At 44.6% G+C, this 24,283-nt stretch overlaps 1 protein-coding gene across 2 annotated transcripts in view; it reads right to left on the minus strand.

Annotated features, from left to right (window-relative positions):
* The window catches only part of gtsf1 (gametocyte specific factor 1), a 46,606-nt gene extending 23,295 nt beyond the window's left edge, over positions 1 to 23,311 (minus strand). The window contains exons 1-6 of one of the 2 annotated variants that reach the window (XM_033013192.1): positions 23,206 to 23,311; positions 22,267 to 22,374; positions 17,515 to 17,641; positions 15,094 to 15,175; positions 4,998 to 5,067; positions 4,105 to 4,235 (exon numbers count right to left, since the gene is read on the minus strand). In XM_033013192.1, coding sequence (XP_032869083.1) covers positions 4,105 to 4,235; positions 4,998 to 5,067; positions 15,094 to 15,175; positions 17,515 to 17,523 — 292 coding nt within the window. In that variant the 5' untranslated portion in view covers positions 17,524 to 17,641; positions 22,267 to 22,374; positions 23,206 to 23,311. The remainder of the gene's footprint in view (positions 1 to 4,104; positions 4,236 to 4,997; positions 5,068 to 15,093; positions 15,176 to 17,514; positions 17,642 to 22,266; positions 22,375 to 23,205) is intronic. The other variant, XM_033013193.1, reaches the window with a different exon arrangement.
* Positions 23,312 to 24,283: the final 972 nt, after the last annotated feature.

Here is a 24,283-nt window from a genome sequence, read left to right on the forward strand (position 1 = left end):
TGCAAAGGAAATGAACAAAATACTTAACATGATTACTTTCTGTCATCAGCTATGGAGGTCTTCAACTGTGGTTGCTCTTTTAAGTACTTCTTGGCAAACTGTAACCTGGCCATCCTATTTTTGCGGCTAACCAATGGTTTGCATCTTGCTGCTAAAGCAACAAAGGAGTTTTTCAAAACTAAAAAATTGTCACTTTTTGCGTGGCCAAGTCAATCGCCCGATCTGAGCTCAATTGAGCATGCCTTTTATATGCTGAAGAGAAAACTGAAGAGGAGTAGCCCCCAAAACAAGCATAAGCTAAAGATGGCTGCAATTCAGGCCTGGCAGAGCATCACCAGAGAAGACACACAGCAACTGGTGATGTCCATGAATCACAGACATCAAGCAGTCATTGTATGCAAAGGATATGCAACAAAATACTAAACATGACTACTTCCATTTACACGACATTGCTGTATCCCAAACATCCTGGTATCTAAAGTGGGGGAGACTATGTATAAACACTGCTGTAATTTCTACATGGTGAAACCAAAATGTATAAAAATGGCCTTTATTAAAATCTGACAATGTGCATTTTAACCACATGTGATTTTTTCTATTACAAATCTCATATTGTGGAGTACCAGAGGCAAATAAATAAATGATTGGTCTTTGTCCCAAACATTATGGAGGGCAATGTAGTGTTATGGTCAGTTGGTCAGCGTATAGTGTATTTTATAGAACTCATGGTGTCTTGGGAGAACTTTGTGGATGAGGCTTATGAAAGGAAAAGGCTTAGATATGTCAACGTCAGCAGACGTTGAGCAGCGAATATGGAGAGCAAGAGTGCAAGAGTACGTCCAGTAGAGTTGGGTTGTAGAGGTTTCATAGCGAGAACGACCACGTCGCTATTTGGAGAGCGAGGAATTTGTAGACAGAGTTTGCTTCAGGCGATAAAGCAGATGTCAGAGGCAGCAGAGCAAGGCAGTAGATGGATTTGGTGAAGAAATGTCAGTTGGGGGCAGAAAGTAAACATATGGCGTGCAGTATGTGTATTTCTTTGTAATTGTAGTTTGTCTAAGTGTATTCCAGTCTTATGCAAAGGTGATATTTGTGATGTTATATCCTTAATGATGGGCTAGGATAAGTTGGAGATAGGATGCAGGTGTTCTGCTCAATGGCTGCAGCTTCATAGAAACATAGAAAATAGGTGCAGTAGGAGGCCATTTGGCCCTTCGAGCCTATTGTTCGAGTTCATTGTGATCATGGCTTCTCCCCATATCCCTTGATTCTGCTGTCTAAGAGCTCTATCTAACTCTCTATTAAATTCATCCAGTTAATTGGCCTCTACTGCCTTCTGTGGCAGAGAATTCCACAAATTCACAACTCAGTTTTAAATGGCCTTCCCTTTATTCTTAGACTGTGGCCCCTAGTTCTGGACTCCCCCCAACATTGGGAACATGTTTCCTGCATCTAGCTTGTCCAGTCCTTTTATAATTTTACGTTTCTATACGATCCCCCCTCATCGTTCTAAACTCCAATGAATACAAGCTCACTCTTTCCAATCTTTCCTCACACGACAGTCCCGCCATCCTGGGGATTAACCCCGTGAACCTACGCTGCACTCCCTCAATAGCAATGATGTCCTTCCTCAAATTAGGAAACCAAAACTGCACACAATACTCACTGGTGGTCTCACCAGGGCCCTGTACAACTGCAGAAGGACCTCTTTACTCCTATACTTCCTTTATTTAGTAGATACTGGTAGCATAGATGGTGAGAGCAAGTATTGAGGGGGGGTTTCTGGAATGCCAGAACCAACTGTTGAGCTTTCCCGAGGTGTCGTGGGCCTAACTCGACGAAACACCAGTGAATGGAGGTGCCCACTTGATAACCCCAATGATATACTTGCATCTACAGGATTAATTTTTATTTTAAGAGCTAGTTAATATGTAGGTAGCTTTTTTTTGTGTACGGAGTTATTTATTGTAAGTTGGTATATTTAGTTAGATAGTTAGGTAATACTTTGGATTCAGGCTTGGTTTTCGTGGTTAAGCGCTTATCCTGTGTTTTAATTGTAATTTACTTGTCTCTTCTCTCCCCCCTCTTCAATGGAATGGTTAGGTTGCTCATTCTTCCTACGACCCCAACTCTCATCCACACTGGGAAAAATAATCTCAGACCTGTTAGACAAGCTCAAAGCCTGAGGCTCCTCCAACACTGCTTCTTGGATCCAGTTCATCAATTTTTAGCCTGAGATTCTTGAGCAACCAACACTCTCCCAATTAGCCCAGAAGCAAGCCTCTGATTTGGCGTCCAAGGGTAATCCAATTCACATTAATCCCTTTCATAGAATTTAAAGCTTCTTCAAAAAATGTTATTTTTTTTAGAGCAAAAAGAAACATGTCAGGCCGCATCTGAAGGCAGAAAGGCACAGACAACATTTTGAGTCCGGACCTTCCTTCAGTCTATTGTGTCTCTATTGTTTTAGAAATCTGCCTAATCTTTTTAAATGAAAGAGAGTTTTCAATGTGCAAAGGAATGAGTGGCAAAGCATAGCTATGAGACACCACCTCGGAACCAGGTGGTCTTTGCCGGGACCTCTGCTATTTGAAAAAATTACAAATGACTTGCACATAAAAGTAGATGGGTTGGTAAGTTTGCAGATGACCAAAGTTGCTGAAGTTGCAGATTCTGAGGAAAGCTGTCAAAGCATACAACAGGAATTTGTTGAGCTACAGAAACGGTCAGATAAATAGTACATGGAGTTTAATCCGAGCAAGAGCAAAGTGCTGCACTTTGGGAGGTTGAACGCAAGGGGTAAATATATAGATAATGCATATATATAGTCTGAAGAAGGGTCTCGTCCCGAAATATCGCCTATTTCCTTCGCTCCATAGATGCTGCCTCACCCGCTGAGTTTCTCCAGCATTTTTGTCTACCTTCGATTTTCCAGCATCTGCAGTTCCTTCTTAATGCATATAGTTAATTAATACATATTTTTCCCTTACATGAGACTTGCCAAAGTGCAACATCGCACACTTAACAGCGGATGTACACAGGGATGTTGGGGTACAAGCCCATCACTCCCTGATAGTAAATAGACTAGTAAAGAAAGCACATGGTATGCTTGGTGCATTGGGTATAATAGTTAGGAAGTCATGATGCAGCTTCAGAGGCCTTTGGTAAGGCCTCATTTGGAGTGCGCAGTTCTGGTCGCCCCAAAAGAAGACTTCAGACCACAATGTTTACCAAAATTATTCTATGGATTGGAGGGTATTAGCTACAGAGAGCGGTTGGACAAACTTAAATTTTTTCTTCAGAGCATCACAGGCTGAGGAAGAGAGTATATAAAATTATGAGAGGCACAGATAAGGTAGACAGTCAGAACATTTTCCCAGGACGGAAATGTCAAAGACTAGACGCCATAGCTTCAAGGTGAGAGGGACCAAAGTTTAAAGGAAATATGACACTTTCACTTACACACACATGCACACTGTCTAAAATGCTCTGCCTGGGGTGGTGGTGGAGGCAGATACGACAGTCACGTTTAAGAGATTTTTGGATAGACACATGGATATGCTGAGAATGGAGGGATATGGATCATGTCTAGGTAGAGAAATTAGTTTTAACTTGGCAGCATATTTGACACAGACACTGTGGGCCAAAGAGCCTGTTCCTGTGCCGTGCTATACTCTGTTAAAGACAGTACTTAGAATGAGATTCACAGTACGGAAAGTCACTCTGAAGGGAGGCAGTGTTGATGGAGAGATATGCAGTAGGCTGGTCAGAAATTACACCTCACCTTAAACTAGGCTTTGTACTACCCCCTTCCATTGTGTATGGGACTTTGCTGTGCACCAACTGCCAAGTGTCTTCTTCATATTTCAACAACTGCTTCAGCATGAATGACTAAACTCTGCCATCACACCCAAGAGTGTTAAGCCCAGCGTGACTGCACCCTGCTCAGCCCGTCCACTCAATGTAAATGCCACCAACACCGCATTTCCTGAATGGCTGACACAAACTGATCAACACACAAGCCGTGGAAAGGAAGAAACCATGTAACATTAGATCTGCTGACTAGCGACATCATTTTTACCCCCAAATCATTCACCCGCTTACCGATTCTCCAAGGACGAACAAATGGTATTGATCCCAGGTGAGTATTTGAGAGTGACAGCTGCTCTGGAAATGATCTGGGAGCTCGAACCCCAGCCGTGATGTTGTTGCTGCTTTCATAAGCTGAAACGCTACTACAGAGAAGGGAACAATGAAACAAGCACAGTTCAGCAACAATCACCACTGACTAAATATCCATTGACAGAGTGGAACTGCAGCCACTCAGATTGGGGAGCTTGAGCAGATTCTCATGTGAGGTCAGCATCAAACGCAGAGGGAAGCTCCCTCCACACGGCCCTGTCCCCTCTGGCTGGGCGGCCTTTGGGTCAGGTGTCCCGGGCAAGGAGGAGGGTGCAGCCTGTAGAGGGTGGGCCATCAAACGCCAATGTCCAGGAGGTACCCGCCAAAGGAACAATCTACGTCACACCTCAACATCTTTCCCCTGGCAACAGGAGATGTGGGAGTTGCTCCTCTCTGCCTCAGGACCTGGTTCTAGCTGAAACTCTGGGGCAAAGAATGTGAACGTGGAATGTTACAATTTCAGGTAACCAACCCTTCGTGTGGCCCCACACATGCATCCCTCTACCTAGAGTCCTTCTCCTTTTGTTCATCTTCCCACCCTGTCCCCCCACCCGACTTCCGTTATCCCCTCTCCAGCTGGTTCCACCTGTCGTACACCAGTCTCTGTCCCTCCCCTTTAGTACCGCAATATACAGGTCCTCCTAGGTTACTTCACGGAAACCGTCCTACATGCACCAATCTGAACTGTTCTACTTCTGCTACTCTTCTGGTATCCTCCCACCTGCCAACCATCCATGCTAACTTTTAACTTGGGGGAAATATGCCAGCAATAACAAAATCAAAGCTATCATCTTTTTTCATTCTGTGATACCTACTTGGCTTTGGTGCGGTTGTGGTTTAGGTTGGTGTAGCCATAGATGAATGCGCCAGAAGATTCATCCTCATCTGCAGGACATCAGTTCCAAGAGTAAAATAAAGTGGAAAGGTTAACAGAAAAGTTCAAAGCTTCTACATCAGGAGCACCATGAACAGAGACACCATGATCAGCACAGGGGGAAAAGTACAAATCAGGAGCAGCACAAGGCTACTTTCCCTCCAAAGAGTGCTCTACCTTTCTACAAAATCAACCATATTCCCCCTACCCTGACTAACCTTTCACCAGCTCTTATCAAGAATGGCTATATCTTTGCACTCCTGAGCTATGCACGGCAGAAGGTCCTGGCCCGCCTGCCGTGGAACCCGTAGAAGCCGCCGAGCCCAGTCCCCGCTCCGCAGAACGGAATCCAGAGGAGGTGAGAGCCAGCGACATAGAGGGAGTGCAGAGAAGGTTCACCAGACTGATTCCTGGGATGTCAGGACTTTCATATGAAGAAAGATTGGATAGACTCGGCTTGTACTCGCTAGAATTTAGAAGATTGAGGAGGGATCTTATAGAAACTTACAAGATTCTTATGGGGTTGGACAGGCTAGATGCAGGAAGATTGTTCCCGATGTTGGGGAAGTCCAGAACAAGGGGTCACAGTTTAAGGATAAGGGGAAAATCTTTTAGGACCGAGATGAGAAAAACATTTGTCACACAGAGAGTGGTGAATCTCTGGAATTCTCTACCACAGAAGGTAGTTGAGGCCAGTTCATTGGCTATATTTAAGATGGAGTTAGATGTGGCCCTTGTGGCTAAAGGGATCAGGGGGTATGGAGACAAGGCAGGTACAGAATACTGAGTTGGATGATCAGCCATGATTATATTGAATGGCGGTGCAGGCTCGAAGGGCCGAATGGCCTACTCCTGCACCTAATTTCTATGTTTCTATGACAGTGGAGGACATTCTACAAGGGAGGTCTTACCCTCCATGACTTCAAAACGGCTGCGAGAGGCGTCCCCGGGGCGGAAAGGGTGAGTATCACCCAGCAAGGAGAAGGACAATGGTTCATGGGACGACCGGAAGGAGGCAACAGCTGCAACAGGTCTTTATGGTCAGTTGCAGGTGGGACTGTGAAATGGCACCAAAACCTGGAATCTGTTGCATATAGACACAGCGGGCTCCATAATGTTCGGGACAGACCCATCATTTATTCGTACGCCTCTGTACTCCACAATTTGAAATTTGTAATAGAAAAAAATCACATGCGGTTAAAGTACACATTGTCAGATGTTATAAAAGGCCATTTTTATACATTTTGGTTTCACCATGTAGAAATTACAGCAGTGTTTACTGTACACCCCCCATTTCAGGGCACCATAATGTTTGGGACACATGGCTTCACAGATGTTTGTAATTGCTCAGGTGTGTTTAATTGCCTCATTAATGCAGGTATAAGAGAGCGTTCAGCACCTAGTCTTTACCCCAGTCTTTCCATCACCTTTGGAAACTTTTATTGCTGTTTATCAACATGAGGACCAAAGTTGTGCCAATGAAAGTCAAAGAAGCCATTATGAGAGTGAGAAACGAGAATAAAACTGTTGGAGACATCAGCCAAACCTTAGGCTTACCAATATATACTGTTTGGAACATAATTAAGAAGAAAGAGAGCACTGGTGAGCTTACTAATTGCAAAACGACTGGCAGGCCTCCACAGGAAGACCTCCACAGCTGATGACAGAGGAATTTTCTCTATAATAAAGAAAAATCCCCAAACACCTGTCCGACAGATCAGAAACACTCTTCAGGAGTAAGGTGTGAATTTGTCACTGACCACTGTTCGCAGAAGACCTCATGAACAGAAATACAGAGGCTACACTGCAAGATGCAAACTACTGGTTAGCTGCAAAAATAGGATGACCCGGTTACAGTTTGCCAAGAAGTACTTAAAAGAGCAACCACAGTTCTGGAAAAAAGGTCTTGTGGGCAGATGAGATAAGATTAACTAAAGTGATGGCAAGAGCAAAATATGGAGGAGAGAAGGAACTGCCCAGGATCCAAAGCATACCACCTCACCTGTGAAACACAGTGGTGGGGGTGTTATGGCCTGGGCATGGATGGCTGCTGAAGGTACTGGCTCACTTATCGTCATTGATGATACAACTGCTGATGGTAGTAGCATAATGAATTCTGAAGTGTATAGTCACATCCTATCTGCTCAAGTTCAAACAAATGCCTCAAAGCTCATTGGCCAGCGATTGGGGGTGCAGCCAAGATACAAGATATTATTTGTCACATGTACCAATTGGTACAGTGAAATGTGTGGTTGCCATACAAATAATAAAGAACACATAACACAATAGTCGTAACACAGACATTCCCACATAGCGGGATCAAAGTTTCCCACTCAGAGGGAAGGCTCCAAAATTCAGTCAACCTCCTCTGTTGTCCTCCTGTGGTCGGGGGGCTCCCGAACCCCGCAGTCGCCGCTACGGGCGGCCCGGTGTTCAGGCCCACTCTCTGGGGTGATGGAAGTCTGACAACGGAACTGACGGACATCCTCAGCGGCTTGGACATCCGAATCGGCCACCTCCTACCGGAGTCCGCAGCTCCCGAAGTCCACAGGCCGTGATGGGCGGAGATTCAACACTGGCGGTCCCCGGCAAAGGGCCCCAGGACTCAGCGATGTTGAAGTCAGCGCCGGCCGCGATGGAAGTTCTGCAAGCCACAGGTCCGATGTTGAAGCAGCAGGCCCAACGGGTCCCCGGCAGGAAAGGCCGCTCCAATCCAGGTGGTAGACCGCGAGGAGGGGGGGGGGGGGCGAGGACGCAACTCGGAGAATAGTCACGTCCTCGCCAGGAAGTGACTGGGAAACAGTTTCCCCCTTACCCTCCCCACCTCCCCCACATAGAAAAGCTAAAAAAAACTCCAACAAACTGTAAAACTGACTAAAAATAAAAAAGAGAAAAACAAACAGACTGTAGGCAGAGGCTGCCATCAATGCAGCGCTCCCCTAGTGGCCAAACCTTCACGTGATCCACCCTGTTTCGATGAATGCAATCAACCCGGCGTGCACAATTAAATAAGATCAAATAGAACAAGTTGTCCTACAACTTTAGGCTGTGCACGCCACACGCAAGAGGAAGAAGGCCAGCGGTTCATTCAACAGCAAGACAATGATCCCAAACATACCGCTAAACAAAGGAGTTTTTCCAAGGCTAAAAAATGGCCGATCCTTGTGGCCAAGTCAATTACCCGATCTGAACACAATTGAGCATGCCTTTTATATGCTGAAGAGAAAACTGAAGGGGACTAGCCCCCAAAACAAGCATAAGCTAAAGATGGTTGCAACACAGGCCTGGCAGAGCATCACCAGAGAAGACACCTAGCAACTGGTGATGTCCTTGAATCACATGCAAAGGATATGCGACAAAATACTAAACATGACTACCTTCTGTCTTCAACTGCGGTTGCTCTTTTAAATGCTTCTTGGCAAACTGTAACCAGGCCATCATATTTTTGCAGCTAACCAGTGGTTTGCATCTTGCAGTGTAGCCTCTGTATTTCTGTTCATGAAGTCTTCTGTGGACAGTGGTTATTGACAAATCCATACCTGACTCCTGAAGTGTGTTTCTGATCTGTTGGACAGGTGTTTGGGGATTTTTCTTTATTATAGAGAGAATTATTCTGTCATCAGCAGTGGAGGTCTTCCTTTGCCTGCCAGTCCCTTTGCGATTGGTAAGCTCACCAGTGCTCTCTTTCTTTTAATGATGTTCCAAACAGTTGATTTTGGTAAACCTAAGGTTTGGCTGATGTCTCTAACAGTTTTATTCTTGTTTCTCAGTCTCATAATGGCTTATTTGGCTTTCATTGGCACAACTTTGGTCCTCATGTTGATAAACAGCAATAAAAGTTTCCAAAGGTGATGGAAAGACTGGAGTGGAGGAAAGACTAGGTGCCGAGAGCTCTCTCATACCTAATTAAGGAGGCAATTAAACACACTTCGGATTGTCAAAACTGCCACAGCCAGACATAAAAATAGTTTTTATCCACGAGTTGTTGCTATATTCAACAGCCAAAAATCTGTAGCTTTGATCTGGTATTTTGTTGGTTCACATGCTTGATCAATGGTGTTTTATCATTAATGTTTTATTATTATTAATGTTTAGTGTTTTCTGAGTCATTCGTAACTGTCACTGCATGTCGTGTTGTTACTTGTGGGCGGAGCACAAAGGCAAATTCCTTGGATGTGAATACTTGGCCAATAAACGTACTTACTTACTTACACCTGAGCAATTACAAACACCCTTGAAGCCATGTGTCCCAAACATTATGGTGCCCTGAAATGGGGGGGGGGGGGGGCTATGTATAAACACTGCTGCAATTTCTACATTGTGAAACCAAAATGTATAAAAATGGCCTTTATTAAAATCTGACAATGTGCACTTTAACCACATTCGATTTTTTCTATTGAACATTCTGTCCTTTGAGGGAATGTTTCTGTCTCACAATGCTCCATGAGAGAAACACCCCTCATCATAAAACACACTATCGCTGTCCTGAGCTGATTCCCTATGAGGTGAGAGGGGGAAAGTTTAATACAGATGTGGTGGCAAGTATTTTTTTTGTGGAAGCGTGGAACAAATTGCCAGGTGTGGTGGTGGCGGCAGCAGATACTATAGTGGCATTCAAGAAACTTTGAGATAGGCACATGGATATGCAAGGAATAGTATGGATCATGTTGAGGCAGATGAGATCAGTTTAATCTGGCATCATGTTCAGCACAAACATTGTGGGCCTAAAGGCCTGCTCCTGTCCTGTCCTGACCACCTGACTGAAACGCCTATTTATGAAGCTCCCATTCTCCCAGATGATCGTCAGGTCATCCAGCCACAGCTTCAGTTCTGTAAGAAGTTGCAGCTGGACACAATTCCCACAGGTGCAGTCAAGATATTGAGTATAGAAGTTTAGATGTTATGTTACAGTTGTACATCATGTTGGCGAGGCCACATTTTAGGTATTGTTCAGATTTGGACATGCTGTTTAGTTTAGTTTAGTGATACAGTGTGGAACTAGCCCCTTTGGCCCACCGAGTCCACGCCGCCCACTGATATTACTAGTGATCACCCCATACTCTAGTAATATCTGACGAACTAGGGAATTTTTACCAAAGCCAATGAGCCGCCAAACCTGTACATCTTTCGAATGTGGGCGGAAACCGGAGCAGCTGTAGGATAAGGTTGTGCAGTTTAGGACTTTATTCCTTATCAGCACAGGATGCTGAGAAATGATGTTATGAAGGTGTATAAAATCAGGAAGGGAATAGATAAGGTGAATGCAGTCTTTTACCCAGGGCAGGAGAATCAAAAACCAGAGGACTTCAGTTTAAAGTGAGATATAATAAGCAGCCGAGGGGTAATGGGTATATGGAACGAGCTGCCAGAGGAGGTAGTTGAGGCAGGTACTACAACATAATTCAGACACTTGGACAGATAAATGAATAAGAACGGTATAGAGGGATATAGGCCCAATGTTGGCAAACAGGACTATATCAGATGGGGCATAGAAACTTAGGGGAGCATGGACGTTGGCTCACAGGGTAGGTTTTCTTGCTGTATGTCTGAGTTATTTAGAACATAACAGTACAGCCACCTTCTGGTAAACCACCTTCACACCCTCTCCAAAGCCTCTAATGGATGAGCAGAACCGCAAATACTCCAAATGCGGCCTCACCAAAGTCCTGTAGAGCTGCATCATGACTTCCTGAATCTTACACTCAATGCCCCTAGCAATGAAGGTAAGTGTACCATTTGCCTTCTTTACCACCCTATCTAGTGCTGCCACCAAAAGCGAGTTATACTTAGCACATCCATGATGTTAAGGGACTTGCCATTTACTGTATACTCTCCCTTTACATTCAACCTCCCAAGTGCAACACCTCACACTTGCAGCATGGTGGTGCAACGGTAGAGGTGCTGCCTTACAGCGTTAGAGACCCGGGTTCGATCCTGACTACGGGTGCTGTCTGTACGGAGTTTGTACGTTCTCCCTGTAACCGGGTGGGTTTTCCCCGAGTACTCCGGTTTCCTCCCACACTACAAAGACGTACATGTTTGGTTAATAGGCTTGGTAAAATTGTAAATTGTCCTTGGAATGTGTGTAGGATAGTGTTCATGAGCGGGGATCGCTGGTCGGGCACGGACTCGGTGGGCCGAAGGGCCTGTTTCCACGCTGTATTTCTAAACTAAACTTGGGTTAAACCCCATCTGCCATTTCTCTGCTCATTTCTGCAGCTGAGCTATATCCCACTGTACCTTCTGACAACCTTCCTCGCTGTCTGCAGCTCCTCCAAATTGGTGTTGTCAGAAATCACTCACCAACTCATCTACATTCATGTCTAGGTCATCAATATATATCACAAAGAGCAGAGATCCCAGCATTGATCCCTGCAGAACGCCACTGGTCACAGACCTGCACCTCCCACCACAACACTCCATGTGGCTTATTCTTCCATGAATAAGCCAGATCTGAATGCATGCGGCCAAGTCATCGTGAATCCTGTACATTTTAATCTTCTGGATCAGCCTACCATGAGGGAATTTATTTATTTATTTTTTAAATGTTGTTATTAGAAGCAATGTACAATAATATAAAACATGAATAGCATATTACATTTTGTGTACAACATTTTAAATTTAATAGTTAGAAAAATGTAAGAAAAGAAACAGAGAGAAAGAGAGTATTATATAAAGTAGTGATATTGTCAGTTCGTGAAAAAATAGAGAAAAAGAGCCCATAAGCTGTAAAGCCCAAGATGATACAAGAAAAAAAAGGGTAGAGAAGAGAAAAAGAAAAAAGAAAAAAAAAGAAGAAAAAATTGAAAGGGATATACCTGCTTCGTATCTTTACCCACCCCTCACCCGGTTCTGAAACAGTTAATTTCTAAGGTTGTGTTGCACCATATGCTTGTAATAAGTCGATAAAGGGAGACCAAATCTTTAAGAATTGATCGGATTTGCCTGATAGGACGAATCTAATATCTTCAAGATGTAACATTTCGGAGATATTTGAAATCCACATTTTGAGCGTTGGTGTGGGTGCATTTTTCCAGGAGTTAAGTATGTTTTTTTGCCGTTATTAGGTCATAATTAAGAAGACACTTTTGAAATGAAATCAGCTTACATTGATCCGAAAATAATCAGTTCTGTATTGGGGTTCAATTTTATTTTAAATAATTTCCCAAAAATGTCATTCCAAAATTTATGAAGTTTTATGCATGAGACAAAAGAGTGTACTATAGTAGCATTTTGAGATAAGCATTTATCACAGATGGGGGAAACATTGGAAAAATTTTATTCCGTTTAGTTTTCGAGTAATGTAAAATTTTTAATTGAATTGTCTTATTGTCTTACATTAATTGAGCATTTATGTGCATATAGCAAGTATTTTTCCCCATCTGTCTTTCAGAATTTTAACAGATAATTCTTGTTCCCAGTCCATTCTAATTGCCTCTGTCGATGGTATTTCTATATTTAAAATGTTATATAAATATATTAAATTAATTGATTCCGCCTTTCTGTTCATTCCTTCATCTAATAGATCTGGGGTTAGGGTTTGATATTTTGTGTGTTTTTTCAAGTAATCTCGGATTTGAAGGTATTTAAAATATTGATTACTTTTCAGGTTGTATTTTAATTGTAATTGTTGAAATGATAAAAGATTTCCCATTTCATACGTCTCCAAGCATGTTAATTCCTATTCTTTCCCAATGGGTAAACGTTTTATCAATAAAAGATGGTTAAATGACGGATTATTAACTATTGGAGAGAGAAGCGATAGGTTTCTTAATTTGAGAGTTAATTTTATTTGTTTCCAAATTCGTATTGTACTATGAATAATTGGATTCTTCTTGTATATTGTATTATTCAGTTTTATCGTGGAGGAAAGGATCGCTCCTATATTAAAAGGAGAACAATCCTCTTTCTCCATTATTATCCACTTGTCAAGAAAGGAGCGAGAGAGAAAACGGGGAATTACAGACCAGTTAGCCTGACTTCGGTGGTGGGAAAGATGCTGGAGTCAATTATTAAAGAGGTAATAATGGGGCATTTGGATAGCAGTAAAAGGATTAGTCCAAGTCAACATGGATTTATGAAAGGGAAATCATGCTTGACTAATCTTCTGGAATTTTATTGAGGATGTGACAAATAAAATGGATGAAGGGGTGCCAGTGGATGTAGTGTATCTAGACTTTCAGAAAGCCTTTGATAAGGTCCCGCACGGGAGATTGGTGACTAAAATTAGAGCACATGGTATTGGGGGTAGGGTGTTGACATGGATAGAAAATTGGTTTCTACACAATTTTGGTCTCCTAATTTGAGGAAGGACATCCTTGTGATTGACGCAGTGTAGCGTAGGTTCACGAGATTGATCCCTGGGATGGCGGGACTGTCATACGAGGAAAGATTGAAAAGACTAGGCATGTATTCACTGGAGTTTTAGAAGGATGAGGGGGGGATCTTAGAGAAAACATATAAAATTATAAAAGGACTGGACAAGCTAGATGCAGGAAAAATGTTCCCAATTTTGGGCGAGGTCCAGAACCAGGGGCCACACTTAGAATAAAGGGGAGGTCATTTAAGACTGAGGTGAGAAAAAAACGTTTCACCCAGAGAGCTGTGAATTTATGGAATTCCCTGCCACAGAGGGCAGTGGAGGCCAAATCACTGGATGGATTTAAGAGAGAGTTCGATAGAGCTCTAGGGGCTAGTGGAGTCAAGGGATATGGGGAGAAGGCAGGCACAGGTTATTGATAGGGGACGATCAGCCATGATCACAATGAATGGCTATGCTGGCTCGAAGGGCCGAATGGCCTCCTCCTGCACCTATTTCTATGTTTCTATGTTAATATATTTAACTCAGCATCCTAAATCTAGATTCATTAAGAGTTTTTGAAACCGTTAAAAAGAAAGAAAAAACAACACCCCCCCCCCCCCCTCAGGGGTTAGTCATTTATTTATACTAATTCATATTAGATTGCTATTGCTAAGTTTGTTCAATTAGTTAAGTATTAGTATAAGATTTAAAAAATCTTTTAAATCATAACTTTTTATTATCAAGTCCATTTATATTGGTTTTTCCCTGTAGCACGGCTCCAGGTTGTTTATAAGTCTTTAATTCGGAGAAAAACAGTTCGTCCTTGAGTTAACATTCCGAAGAAGATAAGGTGTCTAGACATCGCCTCGTGTGCCATTCCACAAGGGCATTTGTAATTTATTTTATTAAAAAGTCATCTTTGCCGATATTTATGAAAAGGAATTTATTAAAAGCCCCATTAACATCCACTGCCCTACCTTCATCAATCTCCTTCGTCACCGTCCTCAGAAAATCCAAATCAAATTAGTGAGACATGACCTGCCATGTATAAAGTTGTGCTGCCTATCCCTAATTAGACCATTCTCTTCCAAATGGGAGTCTATCTTTCTTGAAGAATTCTCTCCAGCAGTTTCAATTGCTGACGTGGGGTCACCGGCCTATAGTACCTCTCTACTTCCTTTCTTAAACAAATGAACAACATCAGTCATCTCCAGTTCTCCGGGACAATGCATGAGACTATAGAAGATACAAGAAAAAACAAAAACATGCCCCATCTACCCACCTCCCCGCGTTAGGATATGCTATATAGCCTCCTTTGGTGTGCAGGAGGCTGTGGGGTAATTTTATAGAGGTATATAAAATCATGAGAGAAACAGAATGGAGTCTTTTACACAGTGAGGGAACCAAGAACCAGATATCATGGCTTTAACGCGAGTGGGGAAAGACTTAATAGGGACCCGAGGGTCACCTTTATCATTCAAAGATTGGCAGGTATATGGAACGGGCGGTCCTAAGAGGGAGTTGAGGTACGTATTATAAACATTTTTTAAAAACATTTGGACAGATACTGTACGTGGATAGGAAAGCTTTAGAGCTAAATGGGCCAAAGGTGGGTTGGTGGGACCAGCATGGATGGGGCATCTTCGTTAGCATGGACAGTTATGGCTGAAGGGTCTGTTTCTGTAATGTATGACTATGTTGAGATAAGGAAAATAGAAGTGTACTCAGCACTGACCTTTCTCCCAATCTTCCTCAGGGGCTGGACACTGCCATGTGCTTTGTGGGATATCACAAAGGCTTTCTTTGGGTGTTGTAAACTATGGAATGAGAAAAAAACAATTACCATAATGTACACACATGAATTTGCCAATTTCAAGAACAAAACAGCCCAGTATTGAAACACCCCAGTCTTTGCAACGGTACGATACTCCTGATCCATAGCTGGCACCCTGATTTACACAAAGAGGATTCAAATCAACAGCCCAGAGGTTTTCAGGGAAAGATTGCAGACTATGGCAGCGGCCTATGCACCCCAAAAAGCATTCGGTCTCTAAGCAGACCCAATGTAACACATCCACAAAGGTGAATATCCTGGAGAGCATTCAGATCTCTGTGCCTCTGCGAGTGCACTCACCCGCCAAACAACCGCACCACCGACCGGAAAGCGCCCCCAGTAGGCCCGACTTGCCCCACAGGCTTCCCAGGGGAAGCCAGGCGGCTTGTCTGGGCTTGAAGGAGCCTTAGCGGCGGCGGCGATAGGAGCCTCGGCAGTACTGCTGCCCTCAGTGGCAACGGGAGCCTTGGCGGCAGTGGAACCGGGCGATTGACCCGCGATCATAGAAACATAGAAAAATAGATGCAGGTGTAGGCCATTCGGCCCTTCGAGCCTGCACCACCATTCAATATGATCATGGCTGATCATCCAACTCAGTATCCTGTACCTGCCTTCTCTCCATACCCCCTGATCCCTTTAGCCACAAGGGCCACATCTAACTCCCTCTTAAATATAGCCAATGAACTGGCCTCAACTACCTTCTGTGGCAGAGAATACCAGAGATTCACCACTCTCTGTGTGAATTTTTTTTTCTCATCTCGGTCCTAAAAGATTTCCCCCTTATCCTTAAACTGTGATCCCTTGTTCTGGACTTCCCGAACATCGGAACAATCTTCCTGCATCTAGCCGTTCCAACCCCTTAAGAATTTTGTAAGTTTCTATAAGATCCCCCCCTCAATCTTCTAAATTCTAGCCAGTACAAGCCAAGTCTATCCAGTCTTTCTTCTTATGAAAGTCCTGACATCCCAGGAATCAGTCTGGTGAACCTTCTCTGTGCTCCCTCTATGGCAAGAATGTCTTTCCTCAGATTAGGAGACCAAAACTGTACGCAATACTCCAGGTGTGGACTCACGAAGACCCTGTACAACTGCAGTAGAACCTCCCTGCTCCTATACTCAAATTCTTTTGCTATGAATGCTAACATACCATTCGCTTTCTTCACTGCCTTCTGCACCTGCATGCCTACTTTCAATGACTGGTGTACCATGACACCCAGGTCTCGTTGCATCTCCCCTTTTCCTAATCGGCCACCATTGAGATAATAGTCTACTTTCCAGTTTTTGCCACCAAAGTGGATAACCTCACATTTATCCACATTATACTGCATCTGCGGTTGATAAGCGTGGGGGGAGGGGAAGACAATGAGGACCCAGCGTGGGGGGGACCACCGTGAAGAATGGAGGACCCTGCGTGGGGGGACCGCCGTGAAGAAGAATGGAGGACACGGCCGTGAGGGACAGTGAGAGAATAAAGGGAGAGCCGGGGTGTTTGTGGGGGAGCCTGGTTTTACAATCCTCTGCCCAGGGTATATGCCTGCGTTGTTTATTTGTTCATTCGTTCGTTCCGGTTAACCGCGCTGTGCACACGGACGTTTTCGTGTACTTGTGTGTGTGCGCGCGCCTTCGCAACAGCATATTTGGACATATGGCAATAAAACACTCGACTCTTGAACCCAACTATATTTTCATTACAAGTATATGGATAGGATGGAAAGGCGTTTCAGCTTGTGGACTCCGCATTGAGTCCTGATGCAGGTCATCTGCCCCCACAGCCTGATCTGTCGAGTTCTCCAGCAGTTTTTTTTTAACATCTAATTGTCATTTTTCCATGGGACTAACTTATACGCGGCATCTTGGTCAGCATAGGCGAGTTGGACCAAAGGGTCTGTTTCCATGCTCTCTCACATGGCTTGCATGATCTTTATTTAAACTCCCCATCAGTATGCATAGAACTATACAATGCAAGAACAGGCCCTTCACCACAAATGTCTGCACTGAACATGATGTCAACACCAACTCTAATCTGCCTGCACATAATCAATACCCTCCATATCCATGTGCCTATGCGTCAGCCTATTAAACGCCACTATCGTATCGGCCTTCACCAACCGGCAGTGTATTTCAGACACCCACCACCCGATATATAAAAACTATTCCACACATCTTTAAACTTTGACCATCACCACAGTAGCTTGTAGCTAATCCAATCATCATGCTGGTAAACCGCACTCTCTCCAAAGCATCTGCAACTTTGCTGGAATGGGGAAATCAGAATTTAGTACAATACTCCAAAAGCTATGTAGAATATTAACACTTTACTTACCAAACTCATCCTCGATGACCTTCTTGTCCACACAGTTTGTGATATGGTGCTTCATTTCCGCTTTTGGGATCCAGTGTCTTGCATTGAAAGGACAGGACTCCAAATTCCGAGCTTTGCCAGGGAAATTCTTGTAAAGTCATAGTAAAAAGTATAAATTTCAATTGAACACTATTTATTTGGAGGCAAAATACAGCACCTACGTACACTTCCTCTCTGTACACCATTCAGTTCACTATTCACATGGCTTCACAGGCGTTTGTAATTGCTCAGATGTGTTTAATTGCCTCCTTAATGCAGGTGTAAGAGAGCTCTCAGCACCTAGTCTTTCCATCACCTTAGAAACATAGAAATAGGTGCAGGAGACCATTCGGCCCTTCGAGCCAGCACCGCCATTCATTGTGATTCATGTAACCCGTGCCTGCCTTCTCCCATATCCCTTGACTCCACTAGCCCATAGACCTTGGAAACTTTTATTGCTGTTTATTAACATGTGGACCAGTTGTGCCAATGAGAGTCAAAAAACCCATTATGAGGACTGAGAAACAAGAATATAAACTGTTAGAGGTATCAGCCAAACCTTAGGCTTACCAAAAACAACTGTTTGGAGCATCATTAAGAAGAAAGAGAGCACTGGTGAGCTTACTAATCGCAAAGGGACTAGCAGGCCAAGGAAGACCCACAACTGATGACAGAAGAATTATCTCTATAATAAAGAAAAATACTCAAACACCTGTCCAACATATCAGAAACACTCGTCAGAAGTCAGGTGTACATTTGTCAATGACCACTGTCCACAGAAGACATACAGAAATACAGTGGCTACACTGCAGATGCAAACCATTGGGTAGCCGCAAAAAATAGGATGGCTAGGTTACGGTTTGCCAAGAAGTACTTAAAAGAGCAACCACAGTACAGGAAAAACATCTTGTGGACAGATGAGATGAAGATTTACTTATATCAGAATGATGGCAAGAGCAAAGTACGAAGGAACTGCCCAACGATCCAAAGCATATCACCTCATCTGTGAAACACGGTGGTGGAGGTGTTATGGCCTGGGCATGTATGGCTGCTGAAGGTACTGCTCACTTATCTTCATTGATGATACAACTGCTAATGGTAGTAGTATAATGTGAAGTGTATAGGACACATCCTATCTGCTCAAATTCAAACAAATGTCTCAAAACTAATTGACCGGCAGTTCATTCTACAGCAAGACAATTATCCCAAACATACTTCTAAAGCAACAAAGGTGTTTTTCAAAGCTAAAAAATGGCCAAGACAATCACCCGATCTGAACCCAATTGAGCATGCCTTTATATACTGAAGAGACAACTGAAGGGGACTACCCCCCAAAACAAGTATAAGCTAAAGATGGCTGCAATACAAGAGAAGACATCCAGCAACTGGTGATGTCCATGAATCGCAGACTTCAAGCAGTCATTGCATGCAAAGGATATGCATCAAATTACTAAACATGACTACTTTCATTTACATGACATTGCTGTGTCCCAAATATTATGGTGCCCTTAAATGGGGGGATTATGTATAAATACTGCTGTAATTTCTACATGGTAAAACCAAAATGTATAAAATTGGCCTTTATTAAAATCTGACAATGTGCACTTTAACCGCATGTGATTTTTCTATTACAAATCTCAAATTGGTGAGTACAGAGGCAAATTAATAAATTATGGGTCTTTGTCTCAAACATATGGAGGGCACTGTATGTTATCATTCAAATCATTGATAGAGATGACAAACAGTAACGTGCCCTGCACCGAGCCCCGAGGCATCCCACTAGTCACAGGGCTCCAGTCCGAGAAGCAACCTTTCACCATCATCCTTTGCTTCCTTCCATGAAGCCAATTTTCTATCCGTTTAGCCATCTCTCCTTGGATCCCATGCGATCTAACGTTCCAGAGCTGCATACCATGCAGAACCTTGTTGGATACCTTATGTCGATATACACAATATCTACAGCTCTGCCCTCAGACCTTTTGGGTCACCTCTTCAAAAAACTTGTGAGACACGACCGTCCACGTACAAAACCATGGTGACTATCAATAATCTGCCCTTGTCCATTAAATGCCTGTATATCCTCTCTCTCAAAATACTCCCGAGTAACTTTCCAGCTACCGATGTTAAGCTCACTGGCCTATAGTTCCCAGCATTTTCCATGCAGCCATTCTTGACTAGAGGCACAACATTTGTCACCCTTCAGTCTTCCAGCACCTAAACCTAATGGAACTGTGGTCACTGTCCCCAAATGGGTGCTCCATGAACACTTCATTTACTTGCCCTTCCCAATTTCCCAAGACTAGATCAAGAGCTGTCCCCTCAAGTGTGGGGCCACTACACATTGCTGGAAAAAAAACTCTCTCCTGAACACCTTTTAGAGAAATTGGCACCCCATCTAAACCCTTCACACTATGATATTCACAGTCAATATTGGGAAAGTTTAAATCCCCTACTACAGCAACCTTATTTGAGCTTACAGTTGTCTGCAATCTCCTGCATATTTGTTCTTCTAATTTCTGTTGACTATTTGGGGGTCTGTAGTACACCCCTAAAAAATGTGATCAGTCCCTTTCTTGTTCTTCAAAGTGGAGGAGGAGCATTCAGGATGGGATTGAGAACCTCGAGTTTATTAATCAAGAGCACACCAACGATAGACACAAAATGCTGGAGTAACAGCAGGTGAGGCAGAACGTCTGGAGAAAAGGGATAGGTGTATGTTTCAGGTCTGGACCCTTGTTCTGACAGAATCCAGGTGTACGGTGGAAGGAGCGCATCAACTCATAACTACTAGCTAATTACATTAGACACCTCCTGCCTTGTCACAAAGTGCACACTATCCACCTCAGAAACCCACAGAACTGGAGTGAAAAGATTCTAGATTTCAAGCACTATCTACAAATGGTTAACATATAATAAATATAGCAGTATTTTTGTAATGCTCCATACAATCTACCTTTGTTCTACAGAATGAAATCATTACTGGAACACATTCTATTTAGTTTAGTTTTGTACAGAGAAAGGCGTGGAAACAGCTCTTCGGCCCGCTTGATCTGAGCCGACAAGCGATCCCACACACTAACAACTACCCTACACACCATAGGGACAATTTACAATTATAGCAGGTTAATTAACCTAAAAACTTGTATGTCTTTGGAGTGTGGGAGGAAACCAAAGATCCTGGAGAAAACCAACACAGGTCACGGAGAGAACATACAAACTCCGTACAGACAGCAACGTAGTCAGGATCAAACATGGGTCTCTGGCGCTGTGAGGCAGCAGCTCTACCGCTGCTTCACCGTGCCGCCCACGAGTACTGGCTCTTTGAAAGCCAAGCACTCTGGAACCCTCCAAAATCTCTGCACCCTTACACATCAACGTTTTCTGGGCTCTTAATTCTGGAATACCCTTCCCAAACCTCTGCCATCTAAAAGACACTCTGGCGCCCTTTGGTCACATATTACAGCAACCCTTTCTCAACTTGGTTGCCAGCCTTTGGTACCGTGAAGTAGTTGGAGATGGTTGAAAGACTTGTCAGTGCCAACACCATATACCATGTCATATACCAATTTTCAGAAAACCTTGATAAGGGGCCACACAACGTGAGGCTGCTAAGGAAGATCAGAGCCATGGTACAAAGGGCAAATACTAGCATGGATAGCAGGTTGGCTGGATGGCAGAAAGCAAAGAGTGGCAATAATGGGGGCTTTTTCTGGTTTGCTGCAAGTGACAAGTGGAGTTCCATGCTCGATGCTGTTCTTCGCGTTGTATATTAATGATTTGGATGAGAGGATTAAAGGCTTTGTGGCAAAGTTTGTAGATGATACAAAAATAGGTGGCGGGGCAGATAGCGTAGAGAAAGTAGGGACTGCAGAAGGACTTGGATAGGTTGGGAGTGGGCAGAGAAGTGGCAGATGGAATATAGTCTGGCAAAGTGTGGAGCCTTGCATTTTGGTGGTAGGAATAATGACGTCGATTATTTTCTAAATCGGGAGGGAATCCAGAAATCGGAGGTGCAAAGGGACTAGGGAGTGCTGGTGCAGGATTCCCAAAAAGTTAATCTGCAAGTAAAGAAAGCAAACGCAATGCTGGTATTTATTTCCAGAGGGCTTCTATACAAAAGCAAGGATGTAACGCTGAGGCGCTGGTCAGGCTATATTTGGAATATTGTGAGCAATTTTGGGCACCATATTAGGAAACTCTGGAGAGGGTCCAGAGGAGGTTTACAAGAATGATTCCAGCAATGAGTAGGTTAACATATGATGTGTGTTTGACGGCACTGGGCCTATATTCGCTGAAGTTTAGAAGAATGAGGGGGGACCGGATAGTAAAAGGCTTGGATAGAGTGGATGTGGAGAGGATGTTTCTACTAGTGGGAGTCCAGGACTAGAGATAATAGCCTAAGAATCAAGGGACGTTCTTTTAGGAAAGAGATGAGGAGAAAATTATTTAGCCAGAGGGTGGTGAATCTGCAGAATTCTTTGCCACAGAAAGCTGTGGAGGTAAAGTCAGTGGATATATTTAAGGCAGAGATAGACAAATTCTTGATTAGTACGGGTGTCAGAGGTTATGGGGAGAAGGCAGGAGAATGGGGTTAGGAGGTAGAGATAGATCAGCCATGATTTAATGGCAGCGTAGTCGATAGGCCGAATGCCTAATTCAACTATCACTTAGATCTTAATGACAGGCTATTGCTCAATGCTCTTCACCATTGAAAGGAACTCTGTTGAACCTTACCTTTCTGCTTTGACCAAGTGGTACGGAACCTGCAGGCACGATGTGATGGTCTTATCATAGGGGACACTGAAGGAGGTCGTTGGGGGTCCACAGAAACTCAGTCTGAAACTTACAAAGTTAAATTATCATGTAAGTGTCACTATGCAAAAATCAGGCATTAATGGAAAGATGAACTGGGGGAAGCAGATTAACTTGGAGGGAGAGGATGAGCTCACAGAGGGTGGGAGGGGCCGATGAGGTCACTGGGCAACTTTGAGGGGTGAGGGGTGAACTCGCAGGAGGGTGGGGTGGGGGTGGGGTGGGGTGGGGTGGGAGTTGAATGGGAGGGGGGAAGATGGATCGGGGTGGGACTGTGAGCCGGGGGGGGGGGGGGGGGAGGAGATGATGAGGGGGGGGGGGGTGCGAGCCGGTGGGGGGGGGAGAGATGGATCGGGGGGGGGATTGTGAGCCGGGGGGGGGTGGGGATGAATGAGGGGGGGGGGGTGGGGATGAATGAGGGGGGGGGGGGGGGGATAATGAGGGGGGGGGGGTGTGAGCCGGGGGGGTGGGGATGAATGAGGGGGGGGGGGGTGTGAGGGGGGGGGGGGGGGGATGAATGAGGGGTGGGATTGTGAGCCGGGGGGGGTGGGGATGATGAGGGGGGGGGGGGGGGGGGTGTGAGCCGGGGGGGGGGGGGGGGAGCAGATGAATCGGAGACGGGGGGAGATGTGATTATTTCGGGCGGGATGAGAGTGGGGGCGGGATGGGTGTGAGCATCGTCGACTCTCCGCACGTTGCCATGCGGGGCCGGGTCGAGCCGGATGCGTTTGAAAGCAGCCGGTGGTCAGGAAAGATACTAGAGCTTGGTCAGTGAGAGAGCCTCTGTCCGACCCCCTCGCCCCTCCACCGACCCGACCCCCAGAACCATCCCCCCCTCCCCCCGGGACTCCCCGCTCTCACCAGCCGGCAACGGTCGCGCTCCAGACAGAATAACGGCCGAGGACGCACGCGCGGCACCACACGCATCGCCTCGCCTCGCCATGACACGACAGCCAGGCCCAGGCCCAGGGCGGGGACCTTTGTGGTGACTGGTCACCATCATGTCACTCAGGTCAAATCAATGTCCTCTACCTGCACCGGAAATCGCTTTTAAAACATGGGAGGGGAGTGAACAATGGGAACCAAAGATCCTATAGGATCTTTGATGGGAACTGCAGCTAGTCCCGGGCAAATAGGATCTTTGGTCCCGGGCTGCTAGATTCTAGGAGCTGTTCAAAAGGAACTGGAGATGCTGGAATAGTCGAAGCGTACACAAAATTGCTGGGGAAACTCAGCGGGTGCAGCCAGCATCTATGGAGCGAAGGAATAGGCGACGTTTCGGGCCGAAACCCTTCTAGGAGCTGGCGCCCTGCAACTGGAATCCACCTTGAGGGCTCCGGTCGCAGAGCCTGTGGATTTACGATCAAGGAGCTGGCTGACTTCGGAGGCTGTGGTGGCGTTGCGGCTGGCCTGGGGACTCGACTTGGTTTTGCTGCAACATGTTTTCACAAATGTTGGTTGGTTGGTTGGGGGTGGGGGGACAGGTCCCTTCAAATCCTCCCCATCCTTCCTGTAATGGGCAATGCAAATACTCTAAATGCATAAGTTGTATAAGGCAGCACAGGAATTCCTGACTCGTGTACTCAATCCCCAAACCAATGAAGGCAAACATACCATATGCCTTGTGTTGCAAACTTTCAGGAAGCTATGGACTTGGATTAATTAATATCCTCTCTATATTAATTCTCTAGGGTCTTACCATTAACTACCTTCCCCTTACATTTGACCCAAACAAAATGCAATACCTCCATCTGCCATTTCTCCCACCATTTTCTGTAGTTGATCTTGGTGACACAATAATTGCAGATGTGGGAATTTTGCATAGAACACAAATTGCTGGAGTAACTTAGCCGGCCAGGCAGCATCTCAGGAGGACATGGGTAGACGACGTTCAGGTCAGGACCCTTCTTCAGACAATGATCTATATCATTGGATAATG

Source organism: Amblyraja radiata, chromosome 38, assembly GCF_010909765.2.
Source record: "Amblyraja radiata isolate CabotCenter1 chromosome 38, sAmbRad1.1.pri, whole genome shotgun sequence".
Classification (NCBI taxonomy): domain Eukaryota; kingdom Metazoa; phylum Chordata; class Chondrichthyes; order Rajiformes; family Rajidae; genus Amblyraja; species Amblyraja radiata.